Source organism: Hemibagrus wyckioides, linkage group LG09, assembly GCF_019097595.1.
Source record: "Hemibagrus wyckioides isolate EC202008001 linkage group LG09, SWU_Hwy_1.0, whole genome shotgun sequence".
NCBI classification, from domain to species: domain Eukaryota; kingdom Metazoa; phylum Chordata; class Actinopteri; order Siluriformes; family Bagridae; genus Hemibagrus; species Hemibagrus wyckioides.
This window is the reverse complement of record NC_080718.1, coordinates 30,125,657-30,143,156: the sequence shown is the minus strand read 5'-3', so window position 1 is coordinate 30,143,156 and position 17,500 is coordinate 30,125,657. Positions and strand designations below refer to the sequence as shown.

At 41.1% G+C, this 17,500-nt stretch overlaps 2 protein-coding genes across 2 annotated transcripts in view; one reads left to right on the top strand and one right to left on the bottom strand.

Moving 5' to 3' along the window:
- The window catches only part of edaradd (EDAR-associated death domain), a 43,738-nt gene extending 36,931 nt beyond the window's left edge, over positions 1–6,807 (top strand). Inside the window, exons 5-6 of the mRNA XM_058399128.1 lie at positions 4,201–4,252; positions 4,404–6,807. Coding sequence (XP_058255111.1) covers positions 4,201–4,252; positions 4,404–4,792 — 441 coding nt within the window. The 3' untranslated portion in view covers positions 4,793–6,807. The remainder of the gene's footprint in view (positions 1–4,200; positions 4,253–4,403) is intronic.
- A 21-nt stretch (positions 6,808–6,828) lies between these two features.
- On the bottom strand, positions 6,829–15,513 carry si:ch211-125o16.4 (neuroblast differentiation-associated protein AHNAK). The gene is made up of 5 exons (XM_058399127.1): positions 15,386–15,513; positions 11,280–11,338; positions 10,899–10,977; positions 10,686–10,819; positions 6,829–10,572 (listed from the first exon to the last, which is right to left on the bottom strand). Exons 2-5 carry the CDS (start codon positions 11,280–11,282, stop codon positions 7,162–7,164), a joined length of 3,627 nt encoding a protein of 1,208 aa, XP_058255110.1. The 5' UTR covers positions 11,283–11,338; positions 15,386–15,513; the 3' UTR covers positions 6,829–7,161.
- Positions 15,514–17,500: the final 1,987 nt, after the last annotated feature.

Here is a 17,500-nt window from a genome sequence, read left to right as displayed (position 1 = left end):
TTTGTGCTCCAGTCCTTCTCTGGGGACTGATTTGGCGTCTTGTCCTCGTACCTGCCCCCCGGCTGCAGCTTCAGGTGCATCAGGACACCATTCAGCTCCTGGACATCTTCCAGCTTCACATGATCTTCTCACACACTGAACTCCTCATCACCAAAGATCCTTAACTTGTGATTCACGGTGTGTGTCACTATAGCTAAACCACACGCCATGTAGCGTGGTTCCCATCATGCATTGCTGTACAGTTTGGGCAGGGTCATAACTAGCGGTGTGAAAGGTGGTGACAATTATAAAGGACCTCACTGCCCAGGGGGTCAGAAAATCCTGTAGTTATACTATATAGGTCTGTGCTCAGTGAATAATTGTAATAAATATATAAAGTTGTATGCGTGAGATTTTAATGAAAACCACTGTAACAAACAGAGACAGACACCGCAGATGGTGGGGATCGAACCCGGATCCAGCCGTCAGCTCGATGACCTGTGGTAGCAGATCAGACCCGAACACAGGGGGTCAGTACGTGTACTGCTTTTATTTAACTAAACAAAACAGAAATAAACCATAAGTATGACATGGAAACTTAATAACCTCAACAAAACACCAGAGAATAAAAACCTGGATAACACGACAAAGTCCACAGATAGAAATATAACACCTGATCACGACAGCAGGACAGACCTACAGTGTATCTGGAAAGTATTCACAGAGCTTCACTTCACATGTTGTGTTACAGCTTTATTCCAAAATGGATTAAATTCATTATATTGCTCAAAATTCTACACACAATCCCCCAGCATGAAAACGTGAAAGAAGTTTGTTCTTTACAAATTTATTAAAAATAAAAACTGAACTGCTGGTCACCCCAGGTGATTCATCCCCAGCCCAGGATCTTGCATTATCTCTGAACAACTCAATGATCTCCCCTTCAGCCACTGCTCGTGACCTCGGGGTAGCCATGGACAATCAACTGTCCTTTTCCTCTCATGTTGCTAATGTGATGCGCTCATGTCGGTTTCAGATCAGAAGAACATCAGAAGGATTTGACCATTTCTATCCACACAGGATGCTCAGGTGCTTGTTCAGTCTCTGGTCATTTGGAGACTGGACTTCTCTGCAGCTCTCTACTGGCAGGTCTTCCTCTGAATGCAGTTTGTCCACTGCAAATGATCCAAAATGCAGCTGTGTGACTTGTCTTCATCCAGTCTAAGTTCTCCCACACCACCCCACTGCTGCTCCTCCACTGGCTTCCTGAAGCTGCACCAGATTCAAAGCACTGATGCTTGCCTACAAAGCCAAGAATGGACCAGCACCATCTGACCTCAAAGCTCTTATTACTCCTCACACTGACCCTCACTCTCTCAGATCCACTAGCACTGCCCGACTGGTCCACCATCTCTCAGGGTCAGTGGTAGGTATTCATCTAGACTCTTCTCTGTTCTGGCACCGAGGTGGTGGAATGAACTTCCCCTAGATGTCCGTACAGCAGAGTCTCTGACTGTCTTCAAACAACGTCTTAAGACATACACTATATTGCCAAAAGTATTCGCTCACCCATCCAAATAATCAGAATCAGGTGTTCCAATCACTTCCATGGCCACAGGTGTATAAAATCAAGCACCTAGGCATGCAGACTGTTTTTACAAACATTTGTGAAAGAATGGGTCGCTCTCAGGAGCTCAGTGAATTCCAGCGTGGAACTGTGATAGGATGCCACCTGTGCAACAAATCCAGTCGTGAAATTTCCTCGCTCCTAAATATTCCACAGTCAACTGTCAGCTGTATTATAAGAACGTGGAAGTGTTTGGGAACGACAGCAACTCAGCCACGAAGTGGTAGGCCACGTAAACTGATGGAGCGGGGTCAGCGGATGCTGAGGCGCATAGTGCGAAGAGGTCGCCAACTTTCTGCAGAGTCCATCGCTACAGACCTCCAAACTTCATGTGGCCTTCAGATTAGCTCAAGAACAGTGCGCAGAGAGCTTCATGGAATGGGTTTCCATGGCCGAGCAGCTGCATCCAAGCCATACATCACCAAGTGCAATGCAAAGCGTCGGATGCAGTGGTGTAAAGCACGCCGCCACTGGACTCTAGAGCAGTGGAGACGCGTTCTCTGGAGTGACCAATCGCGCTTCTCCATCTGGCAATCTGATGGACGAGTCTGGGTTTGGCGGTTGCCAGGAGAACGGTACTTGTCTGACTGCATTGTGCCAAGTGTAAAGTTTGGTGGAGGGGGGATTATGGTGTGGGGTTGTTTTTCAGGAGCTGGGCTTGGCCCCTTAGTTCCAGTGAAAGGAACTCTGAATGCTTCAGCATACCAAGACATTTTGGACAATTCCATGCTCCCAACTTTGTGGGAACAGTTTGGAGCTGGCCCCTTCCTCTTCCAACATGACTGTGCACCAGTGACCAAAGCAAGGTCCATAAAGACATGGATGACAGAGTCTGGTGTGGATGAACTTGACTGGCCTGCACAGAGTCCTGACCTCAACCCCATAGAACACCTTTGGGATGAATTAGAGCGGAGACTGAGAGCCAGGCCTTCTCGTCCAACATCAGTGTGTGACCTCACAAATGCGCTTCTGGAAGAATGGTCAAAAATTCCCATAAACACACTCCTAAACCTTGTGGACAGCCTTCCCAGAAGAGTTGAAGCTGTTATAGCTGCAAAGGGTGGACCGACGTCATATTGAACCCTATGGATTAGGAATGGGATGTCACTTAAGTTCATATGCGAGTCAAGGCAGGTGAGCGAATACTTTTGGCAATATAGTGTACCTCTTCCTGAAGCACTTAAACTAGCTCTTATCTTTCCCTGTTTATGTATTGTTATATGTTTATAAAAAAAATATTTAAAAAATTCCAATTTTAGACTAATGGTATCCTGAGTCTGTAATCTATTGACCCAGTGTTAATGTTTTCAATGATAGAGACTTAAAGCACTTTTGTATGTCGCTCTGGATAAGAGGATCTGCCAAATACCAGAAATGTAAATGTAAAAAACACATGTACATAAGTACTCACAGCCTCTGCCCAGTACTTTGTTGAAGCTCCTTTGGCACCAAGTACAGATATTCTGTTGTTTTCTCAAGTTTAGTCAGAATTCTCTGATGTTTTTAGATCTAGTTGGAGTTTGGTTTCTCCTCGTGTTTCATTTATTTCACTGCTGCTTTTTTAGGTGAAAATGAACCAGGTTTTAAATGAGGCACAGATTAATATTTATATGAAAATATGAATATGAATATGAAATGTTCTTGAAGAGCTGTGAAAGAGCGATTTCCAGCAATTATCCAGATCATTAAGGTGATTAAGAACAGCGTGTGTTCAGAGTTCCAACTGTGACTCGTGCTGCTTCACATGAGGCTTCAGCGTGAGCTTACAGTCTGAGGAACACGGGTTCCTGAAGGGTTCTTGGCATAGTTAAAGCTTCGAGTCGTTGATAAGACAATGTGAGAGAGCAAGTCTAATAATTCAGTCAGATCTTTAAGGAACTTACTGATAAACCTAAATAACTAAACCTCTCAGCTGGTGGGTTCCACATAGATGTTTTAAAGGTTCCTCCTGAGGAACTACAAGAAAAAGCACCAGGACTTCAGCTTGGAGCTTCAGCAGTAAGCAGTAAGCTTACACTGTAAGGAGAAACAGGTTCCTCACATGGTCTCACTTTTTATTGTTTCTGAAAACCATGTGCAGCGTTCTACATGGAATCTTACCAGAAGAGCCCTAGATGCTAGATGAAATAATGTTGATATTTTTTTTTTACTGCAGCATCTCTAAGAACTTTCTAAACCCACAATTCCGTTGCACAGAAAGCTCCTCACATGAGAAAGTTCTTGAAGGTTAAATGTTGAAGATCCTAAACACAAGATGATTCTCAGATCTCGTTGTTCTGTTTTTCGTTCAACGCTCCAGGTTTCTGAACAAAATAAAGCTGTGATTATTTTGAATCCTGGAGGATCACTGATCTGGTCACACGATTCGAACCCACAGCTCTGAGGCTGAACTGATTAACTGGTGATGGAACAAGTTCCTTTATTAAGGCTTTTTTATTTTTTTGGGAGGTTCCAGTGTTTACACATTTAACATTGCTCACCACCACCACCACAGAAACTCTTACTGGTGTTGATCTATCTCATTCTCAAGTCTCAAGTCCCATGTTTGTTTGTTTGTTTGTTTGTTTTATTGACTCTGTTCTATTGTGTTGCAGCCTGTTGAAAATGAAGCAAGTGCATTAATCTGTCCAGGATCCATTACTCCAGGTTTGTGTTACACGTGTTACTCCTTGTGTTGCTTCTTTTCCTTCTCCTTCTCCTTCTCCTCCTTTTCTTCTTCTTCTTCTTCTTCTTACCGTTATTATTATTATTAATTGATTTAGTCACCGTAATGACCATCCCATCATGTCCACCTCAGAGTTCACCCCGGATCTGCAGTGCTTGTCCAGCTCCTGTGAGAAATGCCTCTGCTCCATTCCACCTCCAAAAATCAGTGACCTGCTGGACGATGAGGATCTCCTCCACACGCTGCGGCTGAAGCTGGACCCTGCACACTACACCGTCAAGAACTGGAAGAACTTTGCCAGCCGCTGGGGCATGAGCTACGACGAGCTGATGATGCTGGAGCAGCGGACGCACGGCTCCACCTACCACAGCCCCACTCAGGAGTTCCTGTTCCGCTACAGCCAGAAACCCGTGACGGAGCTGACCAAGCTCTGCCAGTTCTACCAGCGCATCGACGTGCTACGGCTTCTTCAGCACTGGGTGGAGAACGACTGGCCCTCACGCTGGAAACGGGTACGTTAGCACCAAAAAAAAAATGGACACATAGTGAAAGACTGACATGAGGCTCGTGTTTTTTTAGACCCAGAGTGGACATGCTGCTGGACTGGTCATGGATCCTGCTGTTTTTCATATGTGGACTTTCTGGAGTGTTTATATTACGCAACCCAGTTTTATTTCTTCATTTAATCATTTTAAATTGAACATTAACAGCGAATGACCCCTCTGTTGCCATGGTGATGTTGATCAGTAAATCAGGGAATAGAAGCCATAAGGTAAAGATCGAAGTGTCCATTGACCACTCAGAGACCCAGACAGAATACAGAGTGCATTCTGGGTAACACACTGACGGAGCATTAATTAGTATAAATACAACATGAAAGATTTTATTCAAACCCTGAGGCTGACATGCAGTACCGAGATTCTTCTGAGGTTCTCAGACATAAGGGTTCCTCTTGGGTTCTTTGGATAGTCAGACTCATATAGGGAAACAGCTCCAGGAAACAAGGTTCTGCACAGAACATCAAAGGATCCATCAAAGGACTGGATTTATGGATCTCTATTAAAACATCACAGGGACACATTGAAAGATCTCTTCTGTGCAGAACCCAACAGTGAGTTCCTCTGTGGTTCTTTTGGTAGTGAAGGGTTCACTCTGATCAGAAGCTTCTGCAGAGAACCTCAGAGGGTTTAAATAAGAGGGACTTTACGGTTCTTCACGCTTCATTGTTCATGCAGTGATTTTGTGTTGGGAAGCTCTGCTGTGTTGCGTACTTTACAACCCTCGCTGTCTGCTGAGTGGAATTATGGCATATCTGACACTTCTGTGCTAAAGCTAGGTCCTTCTGCTGCCCTCTGAAAAGAACTCTGGATATCTTCTGTGTAGCGGTTATCAGTGGAGGCCATAGATGTGTTCACACAAGCGAGCGACCGGACAGTAGCGTATCTGTACAACTTCTAAAGTTCAACACAAATTAAATAACACACAGAAAATCAGGTGTGTGATTTATGCTGTCATTAGCTTCATACTAGGATTCGATTGACAAAGCTAACATTTACAGCTACGTTCACTCACCAGAGGCTGAACTCTGCTACCCCAGCTCTACTTTACTTCTGTACATGTTTAATGAGAGCTTGTATACGACAAGAGAAGATCACCACACATTCTTCCAGTTTGAGAGTTAAATGGGAACTGAATGGACAGACAGAGGACTGGACTGGGGAATCGCTCCAGACATTCGTTTACATTTCTTACTTTTTTTTAAATTCCATAAATTTTTATTCAAATTTCATTTGTCGTTTTGTTACTTGCTAGTGTGAACGTGTGTAAAGGTGTGTTCAGGTAGAGGTCAGTTTGAGGACAATAACCTTTCACCTTGCACTTAAATGTTTGAGTTTATTTTAGAAATAAATTAGCAATTTCATTATCAAATAAAAATGGTAAAATAAAAGATTTTGTGTTTTCTTCAGGAGGTTTTACTATGATTTGATTTCCTTTATTTTTTTAAACAGCCGGAGAAAGAATGTTTCAGAAATAATAGAAATAATCAGAGTATTGAGTAAAATCCATTAGTTTAAAACTCTCCTGTTTGTGTCATGTGAGTTGCACCTAAACATGATATTTTTGTTGTTGTTTTATTTTTAAGTCAAAAAGTCAGAAATCCTGAAGATGATCCTCGCAGCTGTTGTACACGTGGGTCACGTTGTGTGTGTTTGTACATGTACAAGTGTGTTTCATTTTCATAAATAAATGTGTCGATTAATATTAGAGCCTGAGACATGACTTGAAAGCAAAGCTAGTTCTCTAACACGAAAAGAAAAACAAATTATCATGTGGTAAAGAGAAAAACGACAAGGATGAACTGACAAATTTTAATTTATTGAAAAAGTGACATGTATCTAAATATTTTACAGTTAGAGAAGAGGGAAGTTTGTTACAAACATAAAGTCCTAATATCATTGTAAATAAACAGGATTTTCCCCCATTAATAACAATACTGATAAATATCAAGAAAAAAATAGATATAAAGTAATTCCGTTCATTTTAATTGTACATAAAATGGTTTATATGGTAAATAAAATGCAACATGTTTTCCTTCATATCACAATTCTTGTAACTATATCATGATTGACACAGTGGTACTTTATACAAAATAGAAGTTAGAAGTTTTGTAGTTAGGTATTATATCTGACAACATACTAAACTTCACCCACATAAATACAAAATTAAAAAAAAAAATCTTTATTTTTTTTTTACATCATTCTGTATTCTTTATATTTATGCCCAGTGATAGTGTTTAGAAAAAAACAGCTTTAATAATAATGTAAACAAAAGAAATATAATAAAATAATCATTTTATCATTTTCGAGGGTTAAAGTTTGAAGTCTTGAAGCTATTCTTCAGCATCTGAGTCGGCGCTCAACCCAAGCATGTTGTTCAGACTCAGAGAAAGTTTCTTTTCCTTGCTGATTATCGGATAGTCCTTATCGGTGTCGGGATTCGTCACTTTAAACGTTCCTCGTTTCACCGCAGTAGACTTGTTTGGGAGTTCAGCGTTCTCCAGATTGATGCTGGAAGGTGCTGTGAGGTCGCTGGTGGAGCGTGCTGCAAAAAGTCGTAGCCTTTCTTTGATGTCGATTGTCGGTGTGTGTCCGTTAGAGTCGAGAGTTCCTGTGGATGATTTCCACCCGGCTTTGATCCTGGGGAGGATTGGACCTGAGGAGATCCCGGCCTGTGGTTCTACTTTAGTGGTGTTGGTATTAAGGTCAACAGCTCCAGTAGCTTCTTGCAGGAAATCATCAAATTTGCTGTTGGGAAGTCGGTGTGTTTTGAACATGGGCAGACTTTTTGGAAGGTTGACGTCTGCATCCGGACTGACTATGCTGCCATCCATGTTCACGTCAACGGTATCTACTTTCGCTTCGATGGATCCGTTGTTTGACCGTTTGAACGGCCACTTTAATTTACTCTTAGACCCATCAACATTGATGTCTGGAGATTCTACATTAAGCTCTCCTTTGGGTAAGCTCAGATCGACGTTAGGGCTCTCAACTTTGGGTGTGGACAAGCTCACATCGGGTTCATCAAAATCAGGTGATTTTACTTTAGGACCAGAAATATTAAACCGTTTCAGTGTTGGAAATTTGATCTTTCCTTTAGGGGCATCTACATCAACACTGGGACCTTTGAGATCAGCTGTAGGCAGGTTCACACTGGCATTTGGAGCTTTAACATCTGCATCAATTGTTGGGGCTGATAGGTTGAGGTCTGGACTTTTGACCGAAGCATTGACGTCGACGTCTGGAGTCTTTACTTTAGGACCGGATACACCGATTTTGGGTTTTTTGAGAGTGAACAATTTAAACTTTCCAGATGGGGCCTCTAATTCCGGAGTCTTAACATCCACATCAGGAACCTTAACATCAGCTTTGGGTAGTTTCACGTCAACATCAGGTGCACTGAATTTAGTGTTTGGTAGATTTAGGTCAACATCTGGTTTGTTCAGTTCTCCATCAATCTTAGGAAGAGAAGCATTCAAATCTGCATTCAGGTTAGGCTCATTAACGTTTGGTCCAGAGACGTTGAATTTGGGGAGCTTAAGGTGAGGCATCTTAAATTTTCCAGATGGGGCATCAATGTTGGCATCTGGGACCTTCAGATCTACATCAGGGCTTTGAAGACTTCCTTTCTGCAAGTTCAGGTCTACATCTGGACTCGAGAGATCAACCTTCGGTGCGTTCAGGTTAAGATCAGGTCCTCTAAGATCTGCCTTAGGTAGATCCATGTCTATGTTTGGGGCATTCAGGTCTGCATCAATATTTGGCCCTTTGACCTTCGGTCCAGAGAGGTTGAATTTGGGCATCTTGAGGTGAGGCATCTTTAATTTTCCAGATGGGGCATCAATGTTGGCATCTGGGACCTTCAGATCTACATCAGGGCCTTGAAGACTTCCCTTTGGCAAGTTCAGGTCCACATCTGGACTCGAGATATCAACCTTTGGTGCATTCAGGTTAAGATCAGGTCCTCTGAGATCTGCCTTAGGTAGATCCAAGTCTATGTTTGGGGCATTCAGGTCTGCATCAACATTTGGTCCTTTGACCCTTGGTCCAGAGAGGTTGAATTTGGGCATCTTGAAGTGTGGCACCTTTACTTTTCCAGATGGGGCATCAAGGTTGGCATCTGGGACCTTCAGGTCTACATCAGGGCCTTGAAGACTTCCCTTTGGCATGTTCAGGTCCACATCTGGACTAGAGAGATCAACCTTTGGTGCATTCAGGTTAAGATCAGGTCCTCTGAGATCTGCCTTAGGTAAATCCATGTCTATGTTTGGGGCATTCAGGTCTGCGTCAACATTTGGTCCTTTGACCCTTGGTCCAGAGAGGTTGAATTTAGGCATTTTGAAGTGTGGCACCTTTAATTTTCCAGATGGGGCATCAACATTAGGGGCATTTAGATCCACATCAGGGCCCTTGATTTCTCCTTTTGGTAGGTTCAGATCTACATCTGGAGCAGTGAGGTTAAGATCTGGTGATTTTGCATGAAGGTTAAGATTTGGACTTTTCACGTCAGCTTTTGGCAAATCTAGAGAACCGTCAATCTTGGGTGCCTTTAGGTCCAGATTAGGGCCTTTGAGCTCACCTGATGGTAGGTTCACATCTACATCTGGTGCTCGCAGATTTGCATCAACATTTGGTGCTTTTACTCTTGGAGCAGTAAGACTGAATTTAGGCATCTTAATATGTGGCTTTTTTAGTTTTGCAGATGGGGCATCAATTGTGGGAGTTTTCAGGTTCACATCTCCATTGACATCAACATCCGGGACATTCAGATCAGCATCTACATTTGGTCCTTTGATTTTTCCACTAGGGGCATTAAATTTGGGCAGTTTGGGTAGCTTGAATTTAGCAGATGGAGCTTCAGCATCAATTTTAGGAGTTTTGAAGTCTAGGTCTGGTGTACCAATAGCACCTTCTACCTTTGGTGCAGAGAATTTGAGATCTGGAGCTTTGGCATCTATGGCTGGCCCTTCAAGCTTAGCTTTTGGCAGGTTCACGCCTACATCCAAATCTGGTGTCTTTATGTCTGCATCAAGATTTGGTCCTTCCACCTTTGGTTTGTTTAACTTTGGAAGCTTGAGAGTGAGAAACTTTGATTTTGCAGACGGGGCACCGATATTTACTTTTGGAGTATTGATATCAACATCCTGGCCATGAATATCAACATTTGGTGCATTGATGTCTGCATTCACTTTGGGTGCTGTCATATTGATGTCTGGAGTATTCAGATCGGCATCAATGTCTCCCAACTGTCCTTTCACTTTTCCTTTGGGTTTCTTGAATTTGGGCCATTTAATTTTGGAAGCTCCTTCAATGTCAGCATCTGGAAGTTCAGCGTTAAGCTTCGGGCCTCTCAGTTCAGCATTTGGCAGATCCACATCTACATCAGGTGCATTGGCATCGAAATCAAGAGAACTGCCCTGAAATTTTGGCATTTGGAACTTAGGGGTTGTAGAGCACAGATCTGGAGAGTTCAGCGTCGGAGAAGTGATGCTGCCATCTAGATTAGCGCCTTTAAGTTTTGGCCCCGTCATGCCAATGGTTGGCATGGTGAACTTGCCCCTGTCCCCGACTGTCAGCTCTGGTGTGGAACCCTTCAGGTTCATCTCTGGGAGTTCGTTCACGGAAGGAGCCGAGAGGTCACCTTTGATACCTGGGAGACTTAAATTTCCATTTAGCCCTTGGATGTCAGCAGATGGTGCTTGAAATTTTGGAGCTTCACCTTTTAGAAACAAATCACCGAATCTCTATGGAAAGGACATGAAAAAGAAAAGTCAAGAATACATTGCAGCACATCATCGGTATATATTTAGAAACCAGATACTGTTCATTTAGTTTGTAATTTTAAGATGTTTCTTACCAGTCCACCACTTGCACTGGGTTTGGTTTTAATTTCAAGGTTCTCATCATAAGTATGAAGGACCTTGAGTAAATTCGACGCTTGATCTTTACTGAGGTGACCCAAGTGAACTATGGCACAGTCGATCTTCTCATCTAATCAAAGAAGGTTGGTTAGTAATCAGTTTTGCAACTAAGCTTTTGCTAAGCATGAAACCCAGAGTGGGATCATTACCTTGCATTACGTTGATTGCAGGTTCTTTGATTCCAGTGTTAAACACACCGCTGAGAGCAGAGGTCCGTATTTCCCCATTCTGTGAGAGATCATCAACATTTACATTTCTGGCATTTGGCAGACACCTTTATCCAGAGCAACTTACATTTATCTAATTTTTTAAACAACTGAGCAATTGAGGGTTAAGGGCCTTGCTCAGGGACCCTGTTCAGGGGCCCAGCAGTGGCAGCTTGGTGGACCTAGGATTCGAACTCAGTTGAACTCAGTGCAATAGACAAGCACCTTAACCACTAATCTACCACAGCCCCTCATCAACAGAACAGGATTGTTTATATGGATGTTTTAAAGTAAATTTAGCAAACCGACATGAAGGAAACTCACCATTATCTCTTAATGACGTCTACAGCTGCATATCACGGAAAAAAACAGGGTCCTGTAATCTGCGGAGACAAAATGGCAGAAAATCAACTTTAATTACAGCGTAGTGGCTTTTATTTGCCTGGAAATTCACGAATCGAGACATTCTTCAGTTTCCCCACTGTCACGGGTTCGTTCACACTTGCACGCTTAGCATGCTTAGCATGTTTTTCGTCCCAGAGCAGGGAGTCATGACTGTTCAGAAATGCTGTACAACAGGTTAAAAAGAAAGAAAGACATCCTTATGACGCTACCCTACCCTGCCACATCTCTTCGAAGGAGCTTGATGGTGTTCAAGTCACCAGTCACATTCTTTACAATCTAAAGATAAATTATATGTTGATACTTTCACATGAATAGAATAATACACCTAAACACCTAGAAAACAGGTAGATCTCCATGGATCTAGGACAGGGATTTATTTATTTATCTATTTATGTCATTTATAGATTTATCTAAAGCCGCTTTTTGTGACGTTCCATTGTTAAGAATTAAGTTGAATTGAACAGTAAGTTGGGCAGCATGATGGCTTAGTGGTTAGCACTATTACCTCACAGCAAGAAGGTCCTGGGTTTGAATCCTGGGTTCAAACAGGCCTTTCTGTGTGGAGTTTGCATGTTCTCCCCGTGCCTGCGTGGGTTTACACTGCTTTCCAAAAGTCCAAAAACGTACATTAGGTTGATCTAAATTGCCCATAGGAGTGAGTGTGAGTGTGTGTGTTTGTCTGTCTATATGTGTGGCCCTGTGATGGACTGGTGACCTGTCCAGGGTGAACCCCTGCCTTTCACCCAATGTGTCCTGGGATAGACTCCAGCAGGTCCCCATGACCCTGATTAGGAATAAAGCGGGTATAGAAAATGGATGGATGAACAGTTATTTGTATGCTAGTAAGCTAATATGTGAGTTAAAAACATACATGGAGGATTAAAATAAATCTTTTAGGGTGTTTATTCTGACATCAGCATCATTATAATAAAGTTCTGTGGATAAACTGATCCTTTTTAAGCTGTGTTAAAAAGGATTTCAACATGCGTATTAAACTTTTATTTACAACGCTAATAGTGTAAATATTTATTTTATGCCAGGTTTTAGCTGTTTAAAACAACAGGTAAAGTGAAATTTTTTAATCTGTAGTCTGATTAGATGTGTTTCAGATGTAAATAAAGAAGAGTAAAGAATTAAACCAAGAAGATGAAATATCTTAACACTAAATAAAAGTCTGATTAAAAATTTGATAAAAAATTTTTTTAATAAAGTTCCTTATTTAAACGTTTTATTTCTTAAAGAATTCTTTCTACATCTAAAATAATCCTGAAGTAACTACAGTGAGAATGAAGTGTGTGTGTGTGTGTGTGTGTGTGTGTGTGTGATGTTTAGACAGAGAACCCTGGTGAACCCTTTTATCAGTTCTCTCGCAGCAGCAGAACTTTTATTTAAACTTTCTCTGGGATGTTTTTAATACGTTTATTACTGCTTATAAAATCTGAGATGAATACATGAATAAATGAATACAGTTTGAAAGAAAATGCAGAAATCTGACATTTTAAGAACACACACACACACGTCTAGCACTGACAAAACAGCCTGTGCAAAAGTTTGTTCCCCCCTTCAACCGAACACTGGTTCTAATAAGCAACTGATCTAGAAAATAATTCTAATTTATATTAAAGATATTAACACACACACACACACTGTGTGTCTGAGTTCTGTGATAATTCACTAACAGACAAAACACACTGAAAAAAACACCGGTAAGACTATGTGTGTGTGTGTGTGTGTGTGTGTGTGATTGTGTATGACTGTGTGTGTATAGGTGTGTGCGTATATGAAGGTGTGTGTATGCATGTGTGAGTGTGTGTATGTAGGTGTATGCGTGTCAGTGCGTGTTTAAGTGTGTGTGTGTGTGAGACTGTGACTGTGTGAGACTGTGCATGTATGAAGGTGTATGAGCGTGTGTGTATATGTGTGTGTATGTGTTTGTGTGTGGGGGGGGGGTCTGTGTGTGTGTGTGTATGCATGTATGTGTATGGGTGTATGTGCATGTATGTGTGTTTGTGTGTGTGTGTGTGTGTGTGTCTGTATAATTACAGAGTCACACAGCTGATTGTTGTAAACATGACCATGTGACCTTTCATGGTTCCGTGTTCAGTAATCAGATCATCAGGGTTGTGTTTCAGTTCTCTTCAGTTGTTCCGTATTAAATGAGTATTATGTGTGTGTGTGTGTGTGTGTGGATGGTAACGAGACTTTTGGAGGAAGACCAATCAGCTGGCAGTTTGTGACATCAGCTCGACTTCATGTGACTTCATAAGAAATGTTGATTTTTTTTACATTTATCATTCTCTCCAGATGTGAAGTGTTTATACTAACAGTGTGTTGCGAGTGGGCGTGGCTTGAACCTGGCACATACACAATTAATACACAATTAATAATGAGGTGATCAGATAAAAGCTAACTGTATCAGCTCTGTTCCCTCCACACACACACTCCAGCCATCTCTGATCCCTCACTCTGAACGTTACTTTCATTCCTGACCTCTCCGTGTCACATCTGTAACGAAGGTCCGGAATAATCCGGCCTCCTGCTGCTCAGGTGTGAAGGAGAGAGTGTGTGTGTGTGTGTGTGTGGGTGGTTTTCCTCACCTGAACTCCTGAATAATTTCAGAAGAATTCCTGCAGCACATTATAAACAACACTGCACAACACAAACACCCATTAAACCCTTAGCTTTATGACTTTTAAAACAGTCATTATCTACAGTGTCTGTGTCTGTGTGTGTGTGTGTGTGTGTGTGTGTGTGTGTCTGTGTGTGTGTGTTGGCGATACACCAGCTCAATGGAATGTGAAGCATGGTGAAAGGTGAAAAACCTGTCGGTTCAGATGAGTGAAGCCTGGCATACCTGCACACCCCCCCAACCCCCAAACACACACACACACACACACACACACGTTCTCACCTCTCCTCATCCATCCCAGCGAGTCTAGTCATATTCATGAGCTTATTTGCATCTCATTAAGTGGGTGTGACTAAGACGAGGAGTCTGTAGAGATCTCTGTGTTCTGAATGCAGCACTGAATTGAAATAAATTTCTAATTCTATAAAGTCTTCCTGTTTCTGTTAGCGTCGCTCCAGGATCGGAGCCGTGTTTCTGTACGTTTTTAACGAGGGCGTCGCCCTACAGGATGAAATGTTTTTATACCAGACGCAGGAGAAGACGCATCGCTGCAGGAAAAGACACGTGTTTAATCTAATATTAATTAAAGTAATATTTATTAAAGTTGCATTTATTAAAGTAAAATTTATTAAAATAACATTTATTTAACATTTATTAATCTAATATTTAATAATCTAACATTTATTAATGCAATATCTATTAAAGTAGAATTTATCAATCTAATATTTATTAAAATAACATTTATTTATCTAACATTTATTAAAGTAATATTTATTGAATTAAGACGTGTGAGGGTTTAATCCAGGCTCCCGGAGCACAGAGAGACAGAGAGAATAGTGAAAGGATGAGAAAGAGCAGAAGTTGACTTTTCCCTTGGTGATGAATATAAAGCTGTTTCCTCTCAGGAACTCAGGAACTTCTCTCTGCTCGGATTTCTCTCCTCAGTTACACGGCAGCTCACATTGCTCTCTGGAGCTGATGACCAGCTTTATTTTATAAATCTGTCCAGAAATCTAACAGCAGTTTAAGTGTGTGAGTGTGACGCAGTGTGAAGCTCCACATTACAGAGAGAGAGATTTACATCATGAAGAAGATGATGAGGATGAAGATGTAGATGAAAGCTCATAACAAAGAGGTTCATTTATATTTGAGATCACACTGAAATAAGCCACACCTCTACTGATCCAGGTTTTATCATTAAAATAAAATCTTTAACAATAATAAAAGTTTGTACTGATTCGTGTCGCTGTGTTTGTTCACTGCAGAGTTTAGAAATGGAAATAAAAGGAACTAAATGAGAATAACATACACACTATAGTCTGTGTTTTTGGATTTCCAGCAGTGTGTGTGTGTTTGTGTGTGTGTGTGTGTGTTAGAGAGAGAGAAAGAGTCTGACCTGGTGATGATGATGATGCTGAGGTGAGAAGCGTCCACTCTTCAGATGTTCACTCTCCTAAACTCCGACTGGATCTGATTCCTCCACCACTCGCTCGGTCACTCCATAGAGTCGCTCAGCAACCAAACAGGTTCTACAGCATGTACACACACACACACACACACACACCGAAACCTGAAAGACAGAGAGAGACTTTAGAAGATTTACTAAAATCACACATGAATATATTCTTCATTAATCACATTCTCCAGACTTTAGTACCTTAAATAGTTCTCTGGTTCTCCAGAGCAACATTACAGTCCAAATAGAATGATTCTTAATGGGATATGAACCTTTCAGCCTTTCAGTAAAACAGAACTCTATAACACAGAACCAGAGAACTGCAAATTATTACAAAGAACCCTGAACAACACAGAACCCGAAACCTGAGTGTTCATGAGAAATGGTGCCAAGTAGAATCCTCTCTTAGTTCTCCCAAGAACCCTTTAACAACCTTTCAAGAACCCTCTAAGTCTGTGTGTGTGTGTGTGTGTGTGTGTGTTCAGTGCTTTTTCAACTTCAGTAAATGTTTTTGTTCTTCAGATCTAGAACCCAGAGTCAGGAGTTTAAGCTTTATGGGTTCTTCAGGGTTCCCGGGGTAATTAAAGGGTAAATAAAGACTCTGTGCTAGCTCTGAAGGCTCTATGCTAGCTGAGCTAATCCTAGCAGACTAGCGCAGGTGTGGGGAGGGGTTTATTTAGAAAAGCAACAGATTTGTAAATGAAATAAAATTAATAATACATTTAAATTTATTATTAAATAAATACATTTTTAATGAATGTAAAAAAGGTATCTATTAACTAAATTATTAATCTAGTAACTAAAAGTAACAAGTAAATATTTCAAAAAGTGTTCATTTTAATTATTAATACATCTAATTATTTAAAATATATTATAATATAAACATGACTGTGAATATTTTGTCCTGCGTGTTAATATTTAGATTTATAATCATAAATATAGACATTATTTTTAGATCAAAATGTTTTCTTTTTTTTTAAAATCTGATTTCTAATGATTATAAATTTTATAAATGCAGCAGATTTTAAAATAATTTGTTTTTCTGTAGCTGAAATAATAAATCTGAATGGTTTCTGATTGATTTATTTTTATAAGTTTATTTATTTATTTTCCCAATCATAGAAGGTCAAAATCTCTCTTTCATAAAAAAAATAGCTGAATAATTATATGTATATTGTTAATAAATAAATAAATAAATAAATAAATAAATAAATAAATAGTGGATGATGTTGCTTGTGAGGATTCCTCAGTCTGGTGAATTTCTGATGTATAATTGGAGCTGAATTTTCGGCTCTATTCGGTTTTTAAAGGATGTGATGATAAAATAAAAGGTAGATGATTTGAGTCACCGTGACCTTTGACCTCCTCTGGTGTCAGCAGGTCATGATCCTTTAAAATATGTAGGATAATTAGAGGAGCGTCTGGGTGCTGGTGAGAGTGTGTGGTTGTGTTTGTGTTTATAGGAGTGTGTATCCATGGATGTGTGTGTGTGTACAAGCGGGTGGGGTGGGGTGGTGGTGGGGCAGTTTGTCCTCCTCCTTCTCCTCCCCCTCCCTGTGATGGCATGTGAACAGCAGCAGTGAGGGAGGAGGCTGGTGGTGTCGCTCTCGCTCTCACTCTAATCCCTCCATCCTCTTCCATCTAATCACTCCATCCCACATCATCCTCTTCTTCATCACTCACACTCTTCACTCCTCACACTCCACCAACCTTCTCTAAACTCTAACAATCACGAACTTGTTTCTGTCCCACATCTGAACTGTAGGATCTTCAGCGTTCTTGTGGTTGATCTGAACTCCAGAGCTTTAGGAGTGTCTCACATTTTAAAGCACTTAGTCACGTCAGCTGAAAGAAGAAGAAACAATAACAAAGAGAGCAAGCTGAGCTCATTAACGTGACCATGACGTGTTCGTTCCCGTCAGCTTTCCTTTAATTACTGTAATAATTAGCGCAGGTGAATTAGCCGCTCTGTCCTGCTCCTAAACACGCCGTTTCCTTGGACCTGAACATACAGAGAGCAGAGAGCTTCATCACACTGCTGCTAAATATTCCATT